At 42.5% G+C, this 23,096-nt stretch overlaps 1 protein-coding gene across 1 annotated transcript; it reads right to left on the bottom strand.

Moving 5' to 3' along the window:
- Positions 1–4,596: 4,596 nt before the first annotated feature.
- Positions 4,597–19,419, bottom strand: ZNF239 (zinc finger protein 239). Its single transcript, XM_004452104.5, is given in 3 exon segments — positions 4,597–6,346; positions 6,348–6,439; positions 19,253–19,419. Coding segments are annotated over 2 exon segments (1,461 nt in total). The 5' UTR covers positions 6,420–6,439; positions 19,253–19,419; the 3' UTR covers positions 4,597–4,957.
- Positions 19,420–23,096: the final 3,677 nt, after the last annotated feature.

Here is a 23,096-nt window from a genome sequence, read left to right as displayed (position 1 = left end):
TGTTCCCCACATAGGGGAGCCCCATGCGCAAGAAGTGCACCCCATATTGAGAGCCACCCAGTGTAAAAAAAAAGTGCAGCCTGCCCAGGAATGGCGCCACACACATGGACAGTTGATGTAGCAAGATGATGCAACAGAGACACAAATTCCAGGTACTGCTGACAACAATACAAGCAGACACAGAAGAACACACAGCGAATGGACAGAGAGCAGACAACTGGGGAGGGGAGAAGGGGAGAGAAATAAATAAATCCTATTAAAAAACCCAAAAAACTAATGGTGTCATTAACTTAAATGAAAGCACTTTCATTTCTTAGTGTGTTTTTAAAAAAACAATCAATGGCATCTTTAGAGCTGATGAAATGATATATTCCATTGCTCTTCCTGTTTTTGTGTACAAATTGCTTTTTCTTTGTAATTTACTGCCTTTCCCCAAATCAGTGACATGCCCAAGGACTCTGATCACATTTCAGTAGTATTAAGGAAGTTAATGCTCAAGAAAGAATAAAAGATAAACAGTTAAAAACAGGTAATAACTCAAAGTATGTATAAAAGGCAACTTGGCTTGCAAGTGCAAGGGCAATAACCAGTGAAGAAGGATGGGCCCTTGATACTGATAACTATGCTTATGAGCCTGTTGCACCTATAATTTCAACTTGGCCTAGTGTTGCAGGGTACCTAAGAGTTACCTCCTGAGAGCCTCCATGTTGCTCAAATGTGGCCACTCTCTAAGCCAAACTCAGCATTTAAATACATTACATTCCCTGCAAGCATGGGACATGACTCCTGGAGATGGCCCTCCCTGGCACAGAGGAATTACTTCCAAGCACTGGCTGGTGATGCAACTAGAAAAAGACCTTGAATAAGAGAGGGAAATGGTAGACACAAATGAGTTTATATGGCTAAGAGACTTGAAAATGAGTCGGGAGTTCATCAGAGGGGTCATACTTACACACATCTCAGCAGGATCTCAGAGACAGCTAAAGTAGATACAACCCCAGGTAGTAGTGCTCCTGAGGGCTAGAGACACCCAGGTCCTACGGTCATGGCAGACAGCTCTGGAGTTCGATGCCTTGCCAGTGGGCCCTACTTTGGAATTTGTGATCCTGAGTGTGATGGAATTGGACTCAGATGTGACTTCTCTACACATGCCTCTTCTGTCCCTTTAACTTGTGGTTAGAATATGCCCAGGAGACTTGAATCTCTGGGTTGTCCATGTGCCAGATGGGCTCTGACCCTCAGTGTTGTTGCAGCACCTGCTCTCCAGTTTGTTGGACTTACCCACGTCAGCTGACAGGGAGGTGAGGATAACCACCACACCAAGGAACTGAGGGAGTCTACAGCTGTGGCCCTGAGCGCCCCATCCACCAGCTGTGTGGGAACGAAGTCCCCTCTCAATTGAGAGGTGGAGTGGGCATTGCCATCCTAGGATCCTCAGGATGGAGGAATAAAATATGCATTAGAGTGGACTTACTAGTATTCTACTATGGAATTATTGTGACTCTAGCAATGGAAGGAATTATATCATTGATGTGGAGACAGTGGCCATGGGAGTTGCTGAAGGCAGGGAGAGGGAAAAGGAGGTGTGATATGGAGGCATTTTGGGGACTTGGAATTGCCCTGAATGATATTGCAGGGACAGATGCAGGATTTTATATATCCTGCCAAAACCCACTGAATCAATTGGGAGAATGTAAACTACAATGTGAACTGTAATCCATGCTGTGTAGTAGTGGCCCAAAATGTATTCATCATTTGCAAAGAATGTACCACACTAATGAAAGAACTTGTTGATATGGGAATAGTGTGTGTGGGGGGGCATATAGGAACTTCCTACATATATATATATATATATATATACACATATATATATACATATATATATATATTTTTTAAGATTTATTTTTATTTTCTCTCCCCTTCCCCCTGCCCCGGTTGTTTGTTCTCTGTGTCCATTTGGTGCATCTTCTTCTTTGTCCACTTGTTGTTGTCAGCAGCACGGGAATCTGTGTCTCTTCTTGTGTCATCTTGCTGTGTCAGCTCTCCGTGTGTGCGGTGCCATTCCTGGCAGGCCACACTTTCTTTTGCGCTGGGCAGCTCTCCTTATGGGGTGCACTCCTTGCACGTGGGGCTCCCCTATGCAGGGAACACCCTGCGTGGTGCGGCACTCCTTGTGCGCATCAGCACTGCGCATGGGCCAGCTCCACACAGGTCAAGGAGGCCCGGGGTTTGAACGCGCACCTCCCATGTGGTAGATGGATGCCCTATCCACTGGGCCAAGTCCGCTTCCCCTATATTTTTTAATGTAACATTTTGTGTGATCTATGTATCTTTTAAAAATAAAAACATATTAAAAAATAAGTGAAAAAAAAAAAGGCAATTCTGCAGGACAGGTTGGTTTACTCACTCACTTGAGGCTTTATGACCTCAGATTTACTCTCTGGATTCTTGTGATATTTAGCTTCAAACCCCAGTTAAGATTATATACAACATCAGTCCTTTAGAAGACATATGTGAGAAAAAGAAGTCAAATCCGTAAGAGCAGATATCCAGGCACTATCTTTTAAGAGGGAAGGAAGAACTGGAGGGGCATTTTTGTAGTGTTGCTGCCTCACAGTATCCAAACAAGTAATGAAAGATATTACGCATTGCCAAAGAGCGATGCTAAATCATCACCCTGTCATCTCCATATTGACCACTTAGAGTTTGAGCCAAATATTCTTGAAGAAAAATGTAATGTTTTCCTTCATTCCTTTTTAGAGATTAGATATTTCCCCCTGTATTAATGGTACTGTATGTTGCCTTCCCTGCTCATTTCCAGTTAATGGCTTCATGTTCTTTGGTCTCGATGCATCCTATCAGCTGTAACCCCTCCCACAACCCCCTACTTCCTAAATTAATGAAGTATCCATATTTTCTTAATCTGGTAGTTTTGATATTTGGACACTTGTCGTAAGGGGGGGGGGGTCAGGGGGAAGCGGATGTGGCTCAATAGAGAACATCTGCCTACTGTATAGGAGGCCCAAGGGTTGGATACCCAGGGCCTCCTGGCTTGTGTGGTGAGCTGGCCCACGCGCAGTGCTGCTGTGCACAAGTGCCGGCCCACACAGGGATGACCCACATAAGGGTGCCCCCAGTACAAGAGCTGCCCCGTGTGAAACCGCAGCCTGCCCAGGAGTGGTGCCGCACACACGCAAGATGATGCAACAAAAAGACACAGATCCCCAGTGCCACCTGATGAGAATACAAGAGGACACAATACACAGCAAATGGACACAGAGAACAGACAATGGGGGGGAGGGGTGGTATGGAATAAATCCTTAAAAAAAAGGGGGGGGGACACACTAGGATATAGAATACTTGACAATGTCTATATCCTGCTTGAGGAATCATTACCCATTGTTCAGAAAGTCAGGGCTGCAATTTGAGGCTTATTGTCTAATTTCCAAGCTTTTTTTTTTTAAAGATTTTATTTCTCTCCCCGCCGCCCACCCAGTTGTCTGCTCTCTGTGTCCATTCGCTGTGTGTTCTTCTGTGACTGCTTCTGTCCTTATCAGCGGCACTGGGAATCTGTTTCTTTTTGTTGCATCATTTTGCTGTGTCAGCTCTCCGTGTGTGCAGCACCATTCCTGGGCAGGCTGCACTTTCTTTCGCGCTGGGCGGCTCTCCTTACAGGGCGCATCCCTTGCGCATGGGGCTCCCCTATGCAGGGACACGCCTGCATGGCACGGCACTCCTTGGGTGCATCAGCACTGCGCGTGGGCCAGGTCCACACGGGTCAAGGAGGCCCAGGGTTTGAATTGCGGACCTCTCATGTGGTAGGTGAACGCCCTATCCATTGGGCCAAGTCTGCTTCCCTAGAGCTGGTTTCTGAAATCACATTTCTACTCTCAATCTGTTGTTTAACTCCTAGTTTTAAAAATTCTATATAATTTTTAAAAAGTGATATGCTATTGGCCAAACATAAAAATAATTTTATAAATGAGTGAGATGTCCACAGTGAGGTCTAAGTAGGCTGGGGATGCTGCAAAAACAAATGACTTTTTGAGGGTACTCTATATCAAATGTTAAAATAAGAGATTAGCCTAAAAAGAAAAATCAGAAAATTTCCCTCCTGACTCATTTGCTTTGCTTATAGAACGTGGGCATTGAAGAAAACTAAGGAAACAACAACATAGGGAAGTGCTGAGAAAGGAATTAAATATATTTAAATACTTCTCAATTTCATTTGACATGATTCAGCATCGCATAGGTACCCTACTTGGCTTTGGTGTGGGGACATCATATGAGATATGAAGTACCCCAACAGACTAGCTGCAATCAGGAAAAAGAACTACTGATGTTCTGGAACAGTTCCTTCACGGAGGGGTGAAAGGTTCAACATCCTGTCAAAAGAGTGGATGGGAGAGTGCTTTTCCACCTCTTGGTTGTATGGTCACAGTCTAGCATGTTTTTTTTTTTTTTCAATAAATACAATCAAGTTCTATGTTCATTATACCTCCAACCATCCCTTGGTCTAAAACTGACATATTGTACACTCATACTTTAGAAAAAGCTATGCAGGGCCAGAAGAAAATAAAAACACAAGGCACATGATTTAAAGAGAAATCTGAGTTCCCATTTCTCAGAGAATGTGTGTAAAGGGAAACATGTCTAGCCTGGACAGATACGACGTTTCTGTGGCTAAAAGTACTGAGCAGGATACGTAGCTCTAATAACACTGGCTGAATCACAGGGTTCAGATGTCTTCACTCTACCTATCTGAGGAACCAAAACAATCCATTCATTGTATAGCATAAAGTGTTTGCTACTTAAACATTTTTACAACGAATGAATGATGTTTAGTGAGGAAATAGCTGCATAATCTCTCCTTCATAGGACATAAAGGTAAGAGCCATGTCAACATTTGAGTCTTCACAGTACAAGGACTGTAACTGAAGAACGGAGTGGGCTCCTATCATTTAACAGTGTCCTTCCTGTGAACCCTCTGGTGGATGTGAAGGTTGGAGCTCTGGCTGAAGCCCTTTCCACACTTGCTGCACTCATAGGGCTTCTCTCCCGTATGTACTCTCTGATGGATGAGGAGTTTGGAACTCTGGCTAAATCCCTTCCCACACTTGCCACAATGATAGGGCTTCTCTCCAGTGTGCACTCTGAGGTGGATGCGAAGGTCTGAGCTCTGGCTGAAGCCCTTCCCACACTCATAGCACTGATAAGGCTTCTCTCCAGTGTGTATGCACCGATGAATGTGAAGATTTGAACTCTGACTGAAGCCCTTGCCACACTCTCCACATTTGTAGGGCCTCTCTCCTGTGTGGACTCGCTGGTGGATGTGCAGGTTTGAGCGCTGACTGAAGCTCATCCCGCACTCCCCGCACTCATAGGGCTTCTCTCCAGTGTGGACTCGGTGGTGGATGTGCAGTTTGGAGCTCTGACTAAAGCCCTTCCCACACTTGTCACATTTGTAGGGTTTCTCGCCTGTATGGACTGCATGATGAATGAGCAGACTTGAGCTTCTTGTGAAGCCCTTCCCACACTTATCACACTTGTAAGGTTTCTCATCTGTATGGGCTGCTTGGTGAATAAGGAGACTTGAGCTCCTTGTGAAGCCTTTCCCACACTGCCCACATTTATAGGGTTTTTCTTCTATGTGGTCTCTATGATGAAGTAATAGTTCTGAGCTCAGACTTAAGTCCTTACCACACTGGCCACATTGAGAGAGTTTCTCTTCAGTGTGGATTTTCTCCACTGGGTGGACATTTGGGCTGGTGTTAAGTATTTTGCTACAGTCATTACAGTTACAGGATTTCTCATCTGTATGAGCTGACTGATGACTAGTACCAACAAACTGTGATTTCCAACCATAAATCTCTTCATGGTTATAGTCAAAGGACTCCAAGGATTCTTTCAACTGGCCATTCTGGCAAACTGTCTCACCACTGAACAAGGGAGAAACAACTGGTTCTGTTACATTAGACAGAAGTTTAACTTGAAGGTTCTCTGAAAAGTCTACAGGACTTTCCTCCCATGTCACTTTTCTTTCAGTGCTTTCTTCACTTACAAAGAGACTTTTGCTTTCCTGAGAATCCTGTGGCTCATTCTTACAGAACTTCACCAAAGAGTCTTGTGTGGGAATTTCACTTAGGATTTTCAAAGATTCTTTACTTTCCATGTTTTTGGACTCATTACTTTGAAGGGTCATTGCATTGTTCTTATTTTTGGAAATACGAGAAGATGCTTCTCCCCATTTTTGACAAGGGGAAAGATCTAGCTCTGGGTCCCCATACACTTGCCCTTGAAGATTCACAGTATAATCCTGACTCCCAGTTATTTTACTGGCCATCTTTTTCCAGAATTAGCCAGCAGGAAAGCTCTTCATATAAAAGACCCCTATGTCCTTTCTCTTGAAGATTCTTCATAGAATATTCCTGGAAGTCTCCTAGGGAACAAAGAGAATTCAGTGAAAACAAAGAAAGCGTAGAGTTCTAGATTTCAGAACAGGAGTGGCTAAGACCTGAAGACTTACTAACTAGGAAAAAATTTAGTTTATTGTCTTTATAAACTATAAATTCAGTTTATTGTCACGTCCTTTGGGTGAATGTTTGAAAGAGAGAATACCTGGGTACAAAAGACAAATTTCCTGCTTTTAAGCATGGCCAAAAAAAGTCTCTCCCCTAATCCTGCAGAAGGCTATGAATCCTACATCCTTGCACGAATAAGATTTCGTTTCAATTTTTTCACTTTACTTTAATTCCATATACATTTAATTGGTAATATATTCTACTAAGTGTTGGGGGATACAGAAAGGATAACAAACCCTTTTGCTTAACAAGCTAGAGCCCAATGGGAAGAAACACAAAGATATCAACAATGATTATACAATATAAGTGCTATCACAGAGATATACACACCTAATCATGAGAGCACAGAATAGGGACACGGAGCCCAAACCAGGGGCCTTGGGGAAGATTTCTGGGAGAAAATGATGGGGGAAAAGGTATATGAAGAGAGAATATGACAGGTTCAGGAAAACCCCAAGAAAATTCTTGTAAAGGACATAATACAGGTAAAAGCAGTGAAGAATGTGCCTTGGAAAGGAAGGGAGGAGCCAGAAGAAAGGGCTTGGTATCTAATACTGAGGAGTTAGTTCAGACAGTGGTTCTTAACAAAGGGGTCCATGAGCTTGAATTGAAATTCAAGAAAACATTCCTGTGGGGAAGTGTTGGTGTGGGTGTAATATTTCTATTAAATAATACACAGTATAGTGTGAACTTTGTAAGGGGTCTGTGGTTTTATCTGACTGGCAAAGGGGACCGTGAAACAAAAAAAGTTAAGAACCCCTCATTTAGGGTGAAATCTCTCAGGGATATTAAAGCTATAAAGGATTTAAACTGGTAGTAAAATGACTGTGAATATAAACACCATTGGAAGACAGCAAGACTTTAGGTAGAGAGACAATTAAAGACTCCTATAGCAAATCAGAAGATACAAGGGTGATGGTTATGGAGAGAATGAGAAAGATTCATTCTAATGCACTTGATGACAAACTAAACTTAGAGGGGACAGGAAGCATCAAACATGATTTCTAGGTCCCTTATTTGAGTGACTATGTAATGATGGTGCTTTATAATAAGATAGGAAGCGTAAGAGGAAAGGGCTAGAGGGAGGAAGGGGAGGCAGATGATAAACTCAAAATCTGACTTCCTTTGTGTTACTGGTGGAACATTCTTGTAGCAATTTTCAGTAAGCAGTGAGACAGATGGATCTGGAACTCCAGGAGAGAACTGTGATTGGAAAACAGACTTTAGACTTACCAGTATACATGTTAGTGAAAACAGAGTAAATATTCTAATATTGCACTGAAATGAAAAAACATATATCCATAATAGTCTTGGATAAAAATCTAGGTTATCATCAGAATAAAAATTTTGAGGAACCCTGGATGACAGAGAGCCCATGAAATATAGGAAGGAGGGAGAAACTAGAAAAAAGGCACAGCTCAAATCGTGTCCAAGAAAACGCTTCTGAAGGGGTAAGAGATCTTAAGAAGACCTAGAATTTCAAATTCCAAACTCAAAGTCAACAATTATAAAGGAAGAAGGTTTATTATGGAAATACAGATTTGCTAATTCAAGCCAGATATTCCTAGTAGCTGGAGTATTTGTTGCCATTAGCAGCACCACTCCCCACCAACCCCAGAAAAGAAGAAAACAACCAAGAAACCAAAAACCAAAACTGGAATACCAGGTGGCTAACAGCAGTGGCCCATATAAAGCCTCAAGAACACAATAAATGACCTGCCAAAGAAAGTCTCCTACTAGTATTGCTTGGGCTTGAGAGAGAAAGAGGTTGAGGTAATGCTGAACTTGCACAATGAGAAGGCTGAATAAGGTAAAGAAAGAAGCAACTGATTCCATGTCTGCCCCAGGATAAAGCCTCAAGGTAACCTCTGAACTGGGAGTTCTGACCAGGGAGACATCCTAGAGCTGGAAATAGAATAGCAGGGTATGCTCCAGAAAACTTACTGGCCTGAAGAGGGGACCCTTACAAGAGGAGCTTACTCCTGCCATCACTTGGATTCCAACTGCATCCATCAAGCCCAATCACCACAGGTAATCACCTATAATTAAGACAAACATGCACCAAAGAGAGTCCAGCATCAGCTGAGGGTATATACCCCAGTATTGTTGTGAATGCTAGACCTTTGAAAAAATATAAGCAGATAATAAAAAATATATGTAAGCAGAGGAAATAAATAAAACAAAAATAGTAGAAAACAAACATCAATAAAGAAGCCCAAACCCAAGAAATAATGAATATAGGAAACCGAATTTAAAAGGTACCTAATTAAAATCCCAGAGAAATCTAAGGACTATTATCAAATCTAAAAAAACAACACAATTCAACAACAAAATATAAACCTATTACTATGAAAATAGCCAGCACTCTTCTAAATTAACGACCGAACAAGATAAGATGATAATGATACCTACTGTGCCCACCCTACATGCCCAAACACTGGTACACATCTCAGGCAACAGGGACTATTAGGACACAAGGAAACCAGGGCAGAAAGAGCTTAAGTAACTGGTTTCATAGCTACTCAGTATTAGGCAGTCTTATTCTAATGCTTGCAATGAAGATGGGTGATATTATTAGGAGAAAAAGCTGATAGAACCAGAAAAAGGGTCCTTATATGTTAATATGACATAGAAAAAAATCTCTAAGACATTCTTCATAGAACAGCAAGTTGAAAAACAGGAAGAGTACAATCCTATAGTATTTACACACATTATTTGTAATATGTACAACTCATATAGTATAGGAAAAATAGGATACACAAACTATTAGTGATTTCATTTCATGTTATACTTCAGTGTTATTTGAAGGTTACTTGCACAAAACAAAAATACTGGACAACTATGCTCGATTTTATATCAATAAAACTGAAAACCCTGAGCAAGCTTGAAACTGGAAGCCCCTATTTGTCCCACTGCAAACCATTCTCTACAAAGTAGCCACAGTGATAAAAGAGTAAGTCAAACGACAGCACTCCCTTGTTCCAATGGCTTCCTGCTGAACTTAGAATAATATCCAAACTTTATACCATTGCCTTCAATGTCACAAATGAGCCAGGCACAACTACCACTTCTGCCCACTCCTGGCCGGTGCTCTCCAAAGTCCTTCCTCCAGGTTCTGGGGTCTTCCCTTGCACTGTTCCTTCAGCCTGGAATGTTTGTCCCCTCATTAGTCACCTGTTTAATGCCTTTAACCCTTTTGATCTCTATTTCACTGTCATGTCAGAGGCTTCTCTTGCAACTCTCAACAATACATATATCAGGGAAGCGGACTTGGCCAAGTGGTTAGGGTGTCCGTCTACCACAATAAGAGGTCCACGGTTCAAACCCCGGGCCTCCTTGACCCGTGTGGAGCTGGCCCATGTGCAGTGCCGATGCCATGCAGGGGTGTTGTAGGGGAGCCCCACGCACAAGGAGTGAGCCCCATAAGGAGAGCCACCCAGTGCGAAAGAAAGCGCAGCCTGCCTAAGAATGGCGCCATCCACACAGAGAGCTGACACAACAAGATGACAACACAGATTCCCATGCCGCTGACAACAACAGAAGCGGACAAAGAAGATGACACAGCAAATAGACACAGAGAACAGACAACTGGGGGGTGGGGGGGAATAAACAAATCTTAAAAAAAAAATAATACATACATCACCCTTGTCCCATCACACACCTTTATTCTCTGACCACTGTTCTATCCTTTGTAGACTCTGCCATGGCTATAATAATTTATTATGTTTACTTAATGTCTCTTCCACAAGAGTGTAAGAAACACTTTTGCTCTGTCAAATGCCACAGCAGTCAATTATTAAATATTGACTATATAAATATATCAGATATACTGCTTTCCCTCCAGGAACCCAGCTGGAAACAAGGAAAAGAAATGACTCAGATCTGATGGTGGGGTAAAAAAAAAAACCCAAAAGACAAACAAACATATATAAAAGTATATGTAACCAGGTTGGAGACTGTGAGATATAAATTTAAACTTCTAAGAAGGAGGAGTCAACTGGAAGGGGTGGTCAAAAGTTCATACCAGAAACGGACTTCAAATAAAATCTTAAAGAACAAAAGTAATCAGGAGCCTGAGCATGGTAAAAATCACAGGTTCCAGAGCAAGGAAGCATAGGGGACCTTAGGAAAAACAGTCTTGGTAGGAAAGGAGGGTAAGCTCAGAGGAGCAGAGAACAATTCTCTATAGGCCAGATCAGGGCACAAAGGGCCTCAAAAACCAGGGAGTTTAGGTACTGTAAACCTGGCCACTAAAGGTAATTCTGCTTTTCTTACCCAAAGAATAACATGATAAATGATATGTTTAAGGGAGACAAGTATACCTGCAACATCTCACTTGGCTTTGAAAAATGATGTAAACAAATCTGGCTTTTTTTTTTTAAACCAAAATTCAAGTATTAAGTGGACCATTTTAGGGTGATATCTATGGGGGTTATGAATTAATAAATTGAAAAGAATTTAAAACCAAAAATGAATTGCTGAGTGATTTGCAGATATTGAGGATGGAGAGAGAGAAACTTATTAATGGCCTATTTCCAAACTAGGGGACTAGAAGAATAATCTTATATTGACAAAAGTGAAAATATGAGAAAGGAAGCTAAAAAAGAAAATAATTCTTAAAATTCTCAACACACTGATTTTTGCAGTGACATTGAATATTCAAGTGCAGATATACTATAGCCAAGAAAATACATAATAGAGTTTAATATGAGGATGGGAAAGGGAGATGTTAAGGTTATCCAAGTAGAAAGGATGGGTGAAACCACTTAAGTACAATGCTCTTAGAAGGGGGCAGATAAGTGTACATCTTAACAGGGGATGAAAAGTGGTATGTCGGGATCTTAGATACTACAATTCCTTGTGGCCTTCCAAAACTCAGTCCTACCTGACAAAATCTTATTCCTTAGTATTTAATTTCTCCAATTAGTGAGAAATTTAATTTAATTTGTCTCCTGGGGAAGATGTGGGAGGGGTGGTAATAATATTAAAACAGACTGGGAGGGAAGCGAACTTGGCCCAGTGGTTAGGGCGTCCGTCTACCACATAGGAGGTCCGCGGTTCAAACCCCGGGCCTCCTTGACCTGTGTGGAGCTGGCCCACGCGCAGTGATGATGCGCACAAGGAGTTGCCGTGCCACGCAGGGGTGTCCCCCACGTAGGGGAGCCCCACGCACAAGGAGTGCGCCCCGTAAGGAGAGCCGCCCAGCATGAAAGAAAGTGCAGCCTGCCCAGGAATGGTGCCGCCCACACTTCCCGTGCCGCTGACAACAACAGAAGCAGACAAAGAAACAAGACGCAGCAAATAGACACAGAGAACAGACAACCGGGGGAGGGAGGGGATTAAATAAAATAAATAAATCTTAAAAAAAAAAACAAAAACAGACTGGGAGAAGCAGATATGGCTCAGGCAATTGGGCTCCTTCTACCATATGGAATGTCCAGGGTTCGATTCCTGGGGCCTCCTGGTAATGGTAAGCTGGCCCACACGGAAAGCTGGTGTAGCAAGATAATGCAAGAAAAAGAGACACAGAGGTGAGACAATAAGAGATGCAGTCGACCAGGGAGCTGAGGAGGTGCAAGAGACTGAGCACCTCTCTCCCACTCCGGAAGGTCCCAGGATTGGTTCCTGATGCCACCTAAAGAGAAGACAAGCAGACACAGAAGAATGCACAGAGAATAGACACAGAGCAGACAACGGGTAGGGATGAGGGGGGGATGGATAATAGAGAAATCCTTAAAAAAAAAATAAAAAACAAAAAAAACCCAGGGAAATACTTAGACACTGTGATAGAAAAACAAAGAGCCTTTGGAATTTCCATATTTAGAGGAAAGACAGAAGTTAGGGAATATGCGGAGAAAAGAAATGAGAGAGGGTGGAAGAAACAGGAAAACTATGATTTCATGCAATTTGAAAAAGAATTTCAGGATAAAGTCAACACTATCAAAACCATAATAACTGCAAATTCTCACAAAAGAAAATTTTAAAAAGGAAAACACTCTGAAAGGGACAAAAGTTCAGAGGTGACTTCCAAGTGAGCAGTTTGGGTACAATGAGAGAGAAGAGGCACTCGGTTTATATAAAGAAAAGGGAAATAAATGAGTGATCTCCCTGGAGACCTCACTTCCCTTTGGAGAGCTCTCCTCATTCCCAGCCTTGTTGTTGAAAATACCAGCTGGAGGGAGGGAGGTACAACCGGAAGTGAACCAAGACCCTAAAAGCCAGTTACAGGACATTTCTTTTTAGTCTTTTTTGTAGTACAGCTGTTTTTGACTATAAATTGGCCATCTAACACAGTTTAATCTAGTAGGTATACTAGCATTTTCCATCTATTAAAAAATCTTTTATTAATGTACTTCTCAATGGCTACATATTTTTCTTTTGTATGAGCCACTATACATTGCCCAATCAATCCCCCTATGATACTATGATATATTTGGTGTTCAATTTTTTTCACTATTTTAAATAATTCTATAATGACTAACTTTGTTCACAATTTTCAGTTGGAGTTACTGATTATTTCCTTAGGCCTGTCCCACTTTCAGTAGGGTAAATAGATGGATCCCTGAATGTCATGTAAGAAAAGCAAGAGAATGCACAGAAACAATATATTGCAGGCTAGGGAGACATTTGATGAAAATAAAATCCAAGCAGAGATGGTACTAAACTAAGTGTGGGGAAAACATGGGGAAAGACAGAGGGCAGATCAGGTCACCGCGATTCAGCTACTGAATCTTTCCTGGTCACTGTCACCTCATGGGCATTGTCCTTTTACCCATTCTTGCAATTATCCTGACAACTTCAATCCCTATGAGAACAATTTACCCAACACTGTAAGCTCACATTTTTTAATCTCCATAACGATCTCTACCTTGTTTCATCAAACTCCATAACCAAGATCATTTCATTAAATGAACCCACTATGCTTTTGAAGTATTAATCTTTTAATATCCTACGCCTTAAAAACACCTCCTAATCAGTTTTTTCTCTTCCATCACATCTGTTTCATCAAGGTCTTCATCCTTTAATCCTTTCTCTTTTCTGTCTCCTAGCCAAATACACTTCTGATTTCAAGTTTTTCCTTAGCCACATCAATCTTGTCTTCTAAAAGTAGCAGCTGAATATCACTGGAGGAGAAAAATAGCTCACAACCACACCCATAAAACATTCTCCTTAGATGTTCCCATCTAGTCCTTCGGTTTAAAATACTATTGGCTCTCAAATATTTCTCTTGTCCTTAACCTTTCTCCTGTATTTCAGACTCATATACCCAACTTTCCACTGAACGTCTACACTTGGATGTTTCTAAGATACTCAAAACTTAGCAGACCCTCAACAAAACTCTTGCCCCCTCACCTGTGACGACCCCCATCAAAATCTGCTCTTCCCCCATCCTCCCCCTCAAGTAAATAGCAGTAGCTGTATGATCCACCCAATTGCTCAGGCCCCCATCCAAGAAGTCATTTGGATTCTCTACCTTCCTCACATTTAATACACATCAAGTCCTATCAACAATATGTCTAAAATATATCTGAATCCACCCACTTCTGTCTATCTTCCACTACTGTCATTACAAGGTCGAGGCATCATTATTCTCATCAGCACCATCTCCTCATTTGTCTCTTTGCTTCCACTTTTGCTTCCCCACAAAATGAACTTTCCACATAGCAGTCAAGGTGATCTTTCAGAACACAAATCAGATGAGGTGTGAAACCCTCCGAAGGCCTTTTCTGCACACATGGACTAATTCCACACTCTTCACCCTGGCCTGTAGGTTTCTACACCTGCCTTTCCAACCTCAGCCTGAGTCACTCCTCCCTGATAGCCATGCTCAGCCTCCTTGACCCTGCAGTTCCTTGAGCCAATCAAAGTCATTCCCAGATTTGGGCACCAGCTGTTCCCTCTGCAGAGACTGTCTTTTTCCAGATCTTCAAATACCTGGTCCTTCTTATCATTCAGGCTGAGCTGAAATACCGCCTCCTCAGAGATGCATTTCCTTGACCATCTAATCCCCAGTACTACCCAATTACTGTCACTTATACTTTACCTTATTTCCTTGTCATCTGCTTTCCTATTTACGGTCTCTCCCCACTAAGATATAAGTTCTTACAGGCCATCTGGTTTGTTCATGGCTCCATCCCCAAAACCTCAAGGAGGGCCAGGTGCACAGAAGAAACCCAAATATTTATTCAGTTAACTGCAGGGTGAGCCTGGTTCCCTCCACTATTTTGTCTGATGGAGCAACACTTCCCAAACTACCTGTAATGAATAACCATTTTTAAAAAAAATTTCTAATATGTGAGAGACTGATACTTTTTGTAAAGTACAATTTAAAAGAATTACTAGTAAGTAAAAACCCAGACATATAACAATGTTAATTTGTTTTAATTATTAGTTTTAACACACATAAAATTACTGTTAAACTGTTATACATTTTTAAACCCTAACTTTCAATTTCTGCAGTTATTTCTTTGCACACTGGTAAAAACAGTCTGTGGTCTAACACTGGTCCATAGAGGACATCTTTTTTTTTTCTTTTTTTAAATTATTTTTTAATTGTCTTTTTTATTTAAAGATACATAGATCACAAATAATGTCACATTAAAAAACATAAGAGGTTCCCATATACCCCATACCCCCCACTCCTCCCATGTCAACAACCTCTTTCATCATTGTGGCGCATTCACTGCATTTGGTGAATACATTTTGGAGCAGTTGCTGAGGGTAGGGAGAGGAAAGAAGAGGTGATCTGGGACTTGGAGCTGTCCTAAACGGCATTGCAGGAACAGTCACAGAACACTATATAGCCTGCCATAACCCACTGACTGCACTGGGGGAGAGTGTGAACTGCAATGTCAACTACCATCCACCATCAGGGGATTTTTATCGTAAGCTTGGAGGTCATAGAGGACATCTTGAAAAGAAGAGTGACAGAATAAACACAAAAGAACAAGAGATAAATGAAGTCCAAAGTATCAGTTCAATTACCGGCCAGGGAAGTACTCCACAACCTTCAGAAGGCCTGGCTATCCCATAACAGCTCAGGCCTTAGGGTGAAGTGGTGCTGCTCTGTCCACACTAAGTTGAGGACAACCAGAACTGCGCTGCAGGAGTGACATGACTTACCCAACTAGTCTCAAATGGAGAAGGCAAAAATGAAGGAAAGTGGCAGTATTCTCCCAAGCAGTCTGTTCAAGGTCAAGGGTCTCTACTATGTCTGAGGAAGAGCAATGAAATATTGGGAAAAGGAGCCTGCAAGTCCTTAAGCAAAGGCGGGACAAAGAAGAAACAGAAGTTGAAAATGCTGCTTTATAGTCCCATAAACACACCCATTAGGAATACAAGGCCCAGTGAGTATCAAGCTACTATTCTCAGCCAGACCTTTTCTTCCCCACCTCAGACACAAAGGTTTCCTGCTGCCCAAGGCTTGCGAACGTTCTAGATCCTTTCAATCCCTTCCTCTTTAGTCTGAGATTCAAGTCCATCAATGGTCTCTCCCCCCCCCCCTTTTTTAGAACACAAGCTGATTTAATAGACAGAATTAGGGGCTCACAAAACTGTTATAAGGGCTGGAGGAGTGGACTTGCTGGGCCTCCATGGAGGCTCCCAGATCCATAAAGAATTAACCTTCCAGGGAAGCCACTAACTCTGAGGTCACCTCTGCCTGTTTCCATGTGGTTATAAAAGCCACTGGTCTGGACTGACCAAGACTCCTTCTCTACCTCAAAAGTATTCAAACCATTTAGGTCTTGTCAATCCTATCTCCTAAATCTCCCTCCAATGACCTACCCTCCCCTCATTTCCACTGCCACTGTGCCCTCATAATTTCTTATGAAGATGAATTTTTCATCTTTCCGTCCATAGGTGGTTTTTTTTTTCAATGAACAAAAAATTTTTCGTCCCTTCCCTGTTTAAGATTTCAGAGATAAAGAGGTGGGGGTCATTTCATGCAAAGAAAGGAAAGGATATATTGACTTGGTAGAACGGTTAAATTCCAAGACAGGAAAATTTAAATGACAGTGGACCAAATGAGAGGAATTAGTGTGACTGGGGAATGGACAAAGGGAAAGAAAATAGTGTTCCTGCTAAACAAAGACAAGGCTGGAACCAAATAAATCTGAATAACGAGTAGTCTCCTGATAGAGGTGGCTGAACAATTCTGTTTACTGTGGGAAAAGGAGACTCAATACCCTGCAGGCCAACCAAAGAGGAAGGTTCAGGGACCAACAGTTACCCTTTCCCACCTGACAAATGTCCAACTCCATAGACTACTGTACATCAGCTGGCTTTCAACTTCCTTTCCAGAGCTCATCCCTGTTGGATGCAACAATTTACTTAGGGGCAGGGAAATGTAATGCAGAAGGCAGAAGACAGCCCTGACAAGAGCTGCAGTCACAAGAGATTACTTGTAGTAATCCAAACCTGTCGGGCTCTAGTCTAGAATACCCCTTTACACATTACTTTACCCCTGACTTTATTTCTCCCATCCATTTTGAAGCTCCTTTCAGTCTCAGGACAATCAACAACCCCTTTCTGAAGCATGACATTGTGTTAGGTGCCTTCCTCCACCTCCAAAATCTCATCTCTCTTTCATATACCTCTACTACAGCTATTAAATATGTCTCCCTAATTGGCTATAAGATGCTAATTGCATTTTATGTTGTATATATGTTATGACAATTATAAAAGAGAGAAAGTAAAGAGACAATGGCAACTAAATGCAACAGATGATCCTGGACTGGATCAAATAGTGGAGGATAAAATAACCAAAAAAATATTATTGGGGTATATGAAAAAAATGAAATATGGACTCTCTAGATCAGTATTAAATTTCTTGAACTTGATAACTGTACTTAAGTTGGTGAAATAAGTGTCTGTCTTTGTTCTCAGGAAAAAATACACGGAAATGTAAGTGTAAGAGGAATATGATGAATGCAGCCTACTCTCAAAGGTTTAGGAACTACATAAGTAAATACATAGGTAGATGATGACTGATCGATCGATAGGTAGATAAGTGAGATAGGTAGGTAGATAGAAGGACATAACAAATGTGGCAAAATACTCAGTTAATAAATCTGGGTATCTGGGTGGGGGTAGTTCTATGTATTGTTTCTGCTGGTTTTTTATTTTTCAACTTTCCTGAAAGCTTGAAATTATTTCAAAATAAAAGGTTAAAAAAAAAAAAAGATTTTAAAGGGCTGGGGCCAAGCTCAGTTACTCCAGCAATTAGCATACCTGACTGGGACTCTAAATTATAAATATTTACAATTTCACACTCATTTTAAATAAATAACAATGTGGTACAACTGAAAGAGAACCGAAAGGTCCTCAAACCTAACACCCTCATTTATAGATGAGAAAACCAAGGTTCATAATGGTGAAGTGACTTACCCAAGGTCACAGAGGAAGGGAGGGGTTAAATTGGGACTCCTTTGAGTCGCCTTTCGTGAGACTTAAGGACAATGTCTAGTACACAGAAAATGTGCAATAAATATTGATGGAATGAATTCTTCTCTTTAATTCAATTTAAAAAGTTGTTACTTAACACATACCAGAATCCCAGAATTTCCTAAACTAGCAACTCCCAACTTCATTAGCAGAGAATAAATAACTTCATCAAGGAACAGGTAGACAGAAAAGAAGGAATGAAAATAGAAGAGAAGGAATGAAAATAAACTACTAAAGTCCTCAGTTATTTTTCAAGGCACAGAGATGCCATACTCTCAGTATCTTATAATTCTAGTTGTTTTCTAGAGATCACTTAGAACTGGTTTGAGCACTGAATGACTCTAAATGGGAGTAGAATGTCTGGAAGACAGAGATCAGGCAAAGATCCTCTGTGGAGTCTTTCAGTTAAAGAGAATAAGCCCATGCTGTAGGGATGGAGACAAGGTGATGGAGGCAGGGCAGTACAGTGAAAACTAATGTGGAATTTAACGCCAGCTGATACAGATGCAGACCTCAGCTCATCATTTGCTAGCTATACGCCCCCGTATCTTAATCTCTTTAGAGCCACATTTATAAAATAAGTATGTCTTATCCTACAGTCTGACAATTACAAGAGAAAAAAGACACAGTATAGAGTCAGGACATGACATAAAATAGACACTCAAATGCTCCTGTCCTTCCTTTGTCCCATGAACGAAAGGTAATGTCCATTGGCAGAGAGATGGCACTTCAATAGAGAAGAGATCGCAACTCACCTGTCACTTCGTCATTTGCTCCTCTCCGGGAAGGACAGAGTTCTGGAAAGGCAGAGTTAGAGAAGTAGAAAAAGCCATGAAAAACCAAACCTACCTTGCAGGACACACACTAGGTGGTCCAGGAGGATTGTGGCCACTCAGTTTTTGCCACTAAAGCCTTTCCAGGGAACCCTCCTCCCACTCGCCCTCTCTCCCAGAGCCGCCCCTCCCTCACCTCTCTGCACAGGGTTTATGATCAAACAGGCCAAGTCTTCTGCACAAGCTCACGAGGGTGAGTGAATTCTGCAGCTCCCAGCAGCTCTAAGATGCATCCATTTTCTGATACTTTCGACTTGCCCTAAAGTTCTAGTAAGAGGAGAAAGAGCTCTCCGGTGAGATGCATCGCCCCGCGAGATAGATTTCGGCTGCTCGAGTTGCCTTCCCCGACCTCATTCTCGGGAGCCTGCCTCGTTTCTGGGTTGCGGGGCTCACCTGTAGCCTCTTTAGCCAGCACAGTGGTGTGGGGCAGAAACGTTTTCCACAGACGCCCTCGCGGTCGTCTAAGAGGCACCGAAATCCTGGCTCCCAAAGACCGGCCAAGGCCAGCACTCAGCCAGGAGAGCAGGAGGCTCGGGAGTCGCGGCCCGTCGGAGACAGGAAAAGCCTAGTGTCGGTGGGACCGCGGCCCGGCCCGGGGACCGCACAGACGCCGAAATCCCAACACACGTGGGGCGCGGGCCGCGCCCTCCGACGGCCGCCCGCAGGCTCCGGGGCTCTGCGGCCGGGCCCGGCCCACACGCCGGCCTCCGCGCGCTTCGCTGCGGGGCATCCAGGCCCTTCTCGCCTCCCACGTGGAACCAGACACCCGGACGCGTCAGAACCCAGCCCCGACCCGCGCCCACGCTGAGGGGCCGCAAACTACAAGTCCCAGCAAACCCCGCGGGCCCTTTCACGTCCGGCGTTAGTTCCGGCGCTTCCGGCCGGTGGTGGCGGAAGGAGCTTTTTTCCCGGTGATGAGAAGTTGGTTTTCTCAGTTTTTGGGGGTGAACTAGTTCGTTCAAGTTATGTTCTGTTTTTCTTTTTAAAAAATTATTATTAATTTTTATTAAAAATGCGTAAGAATTATTTTAGGAATACCCGTTTTTTCTCTTTTTTCCATTTTGTTAAAATACTACAGGGGATGGGAGAAGAGGAGAGAATGTTAACATCACCCTTAGGTTTGTTTTTACCATAACAAATTTCCGACCTAATTATTTGCCACTCAGCATCTCCCATCTCACCTCTGAAGGTCATTCCTTTCATTGCTTCTCGGCCTTTTGGCTAAGATCAAGTGAATGGGAGGAAGAGATGAGATGTGGAGGTGTTTTCGGGACTTGGAGTTGTCCTGGGTGGTGCTGAAGGGACGATTACCGGACATTGTATGTCCTCCCATGGCCCACTGGGTGGAATGTGGGAGAGTGTGGGCTATGATGTGGACCATTGACCATGAGGTGCAGCGGTGCTCAGAGATGTAGTCACCAAATGCAGTGAATGTCTCATGATGATGGAGGAGATTGTTGCTATGGGGGGAGTAGTGGGGTGAGGGGGGTGGGGGTTATATGGGGACCTCATATTTTTTTAATGTAATATTAAAAAAATGAATAAAGACAAAAAAAGCTATTAAAAACAAATAAAAACATTTCATATGTGTTATTTGAGAGCCTACCATGTACCAGGAATTGCTCGACACTTGCAGAAAATTCCCTGCCCTTGTGAATGTTAGATTCTAGTGGGGAAGCAAGAAATACATTAATATAAATGAGTGGTATAGGGCGCTATACATAATATGCAAAAAGAGCTAGTTCAGGGGGTTGAGGAGTGCTGGTGTGGGTTGGGTGGTATGCAATTGTGGCAAAGACTGAGGGTGTGAGGGAGTTAGTCACGTGACACTCCGCGGTCAAAACAAAAAGGGGATCATGCCATGTATATGGGTCTGTAATTTGCTTTTTAAAACTCAGTAGTACGTAGTGTCGTGGATGTACAGAGAAACAGAAGCCTTGCCCCCTGACATCCTATTTAGTTGTTTATGCCTTCAAGGGAGTGGCACCAAAATCCTCCCAGGCTGCATGTCCAGTTCCTTCTCTCACTGGGAGACTTGATTGGCCCCGTTGGCCTCTCCAACTCATTCCCTTCCTTCCTTTCCGCTGCTTTGTGGGGTTAAAGAGCTGTTGCTTGGTCCTCTCTTGGTAGCCTCCTTCCTTGGTGTATTAGTTTGTTTCCTTTTGCTGCTGTAGTAAATAACCACAAACTTGTTGGTGCACAACACACAAATGTATTCTCTTAGAGTTCTGGAGGTTAGAAGTCTGAAGCACACTTAGTGTGGATTGTATAGTTAATGAATACATCTCAATACAAAAGTTTTGTAATTTAATGTTTTACATCTAAGTCTGGGATCCATTTTGGGTTAATTTTTAAAATAAGGTTGAGGATGAAGTATGTTTTGCATATGGATGTCCAATAGTTCCAGCACCATTTGTTGTAAAAGCTGTCTTTTCTCCATTGACTTGCCCTCACATCTTAGTCAATGATGAGTTGGGTATATTTGTGTGAGTCAATTTCTAGATTATTCTTTTCATTTATCAGCCTATACTGATGTGGGCTATGGGTGAGAGGCTCTTTGTCTCTTCAGAGATAACCTAAGCTGTCTGACTTGTGGGTGTGAGATGGTGAGAGGCTGCAGTCCTGTCCTTGGTGACCATGGCAATGACTCCAGTCCCAGGAAACAGTTTAACAATGCAAGGTGTATAAACTTTAAGTATTCAGGGGAAATGCAAACCAAATATGCTAAAAGCTTATCTAGAATGTATGAAGTCCATGCTAAAAGCTTACTTAAGATGTGGAAGATACATATATGCTAATTCAAGCTTTTTGAGAACTGAAACAAAGGGACCATTTAACATTTCCTCTTTGTATAAAAGAAACTCGATGGGAAACGGACTTTGGCCCAGTGGTTAGGGCGTCCGTCTACCACATGTTGCTTGAACCGCGGGCCTCCTAGACCCGTGTGGAGCTGGCCCATGCGCAGTGCTGATTCGCGCAAGGAGTGCCGCGCCACACAAGGGGTGTCCCCCGCGTAGGGGAGCCCCACGCGCAAGGAGTGCACCCATAAGGAGAGCTGCCCAGCGCGAAGGAGGGAGCAGCCTGCCGAGGAATGGCGCCGCCCACACTTCCCGTGCCGCTGACGACAACAGAAGCGGACAAAGAAACAAGACGCAGCAAAAAGACACAGAAAACGGACAACCAGGGGAGGGGAGGGGAATTAAATAAATAAAAATAAATCTTTAAAAAAAATAAATAAATAAATAAAAGAAACTCGAGAAGAAACCCGTATCCTTTAACCATCACACCCCTCCCCCCAACCCAAAGAAACCATTAATCTACTTTCTGTATCTAGACTTCCCTATTCTAGATTTTCATATGAATGGGATCATATACTTTGTGGTCTTTTGTAACTGGCTTCTTTCATTTTTCATACTGTTTTCAAGGTTCATGGATGCTGTAACATCAGTATTTCATTCTTTTTTTTTTTTTTTTTTAAAGATTTATTTATTTATTTAATTTCCCCCCCTCCCCTGGTTGTCTGTTCTTGGTGTCTGTTTGCTGCGTCTTGTTTCTTTGATCCGCTTCTGTTGTCGTCAGCGGCACGGGAAGTGTGGGCGGCGCCATTCCTGGGCAGGCTGCTCTTTCTTTTCACGCTGGGCGGCCTTCCCCACGGGCGCACTCCTTGCGCGTGGGGCTCCCCCACGCGGGGGACACCCTTGTGTGGCACGGCACTCCTTGCGCGCATCAGCACTGCGCATGGCCAGCTCCACACGGGTCAAGGAGGTCCAGGGTTTGAACCACGGACCTCCCATATGGTAGACGGACGCCCTAACCACTGGGCCAAAGTCCGTTTCCCCTTCATTCTTTTTTATGGTGAAATAATATTCTACTGTGTAGTCTACATTTTATTTATCCATTCATATACTCATGGCATTGTGTTGTTTCCAACTTTTGGATAATAGAAATACTGCTAATATTAAATTTGCATACAGATTTTGTATGTACATATGTTTGCACTTATCTTGGATATTTACCTACGGGTGGAATTGCTGGGCCATATGGTTCCTCTATGTTTAGTTGTTTGAGGGACTAATAGACTGTTTTCCAAAGCGGCTACATCATTTTGCATTTCTGACAGTAGTATGAGAGTTCTGTTTCTCCACATCCTCATGGACACATTTTTAATTGACTTTTGTCTTTCTTTAGTTTCTTTTTAAAATGTTTACTTATTTTCTTTGTTAGAGAAATTGTGATT

The sequence above is a fragment of the Dasypus novemcinctus genome, chromosome 6 (genome assembly GCF_030445035.2).
Source record: "Dasypus novemcinctus isolate mDasNov1 chromosome 6, mDasNov1.1.hap2, whole genome shotgun sequence".
Taxonomy (NCBI): domain Eukaryota; kingdom Metazoa; phylum Chordata; class Mammalia; order Cingulata; family Dasypodidae; genus Dasypus; species Dasypus novemcinctus.
Note: the sequence above shows the minus strand (reverse complement) of the source record. Positions and strands in the feature narration are given on the sequence as shown.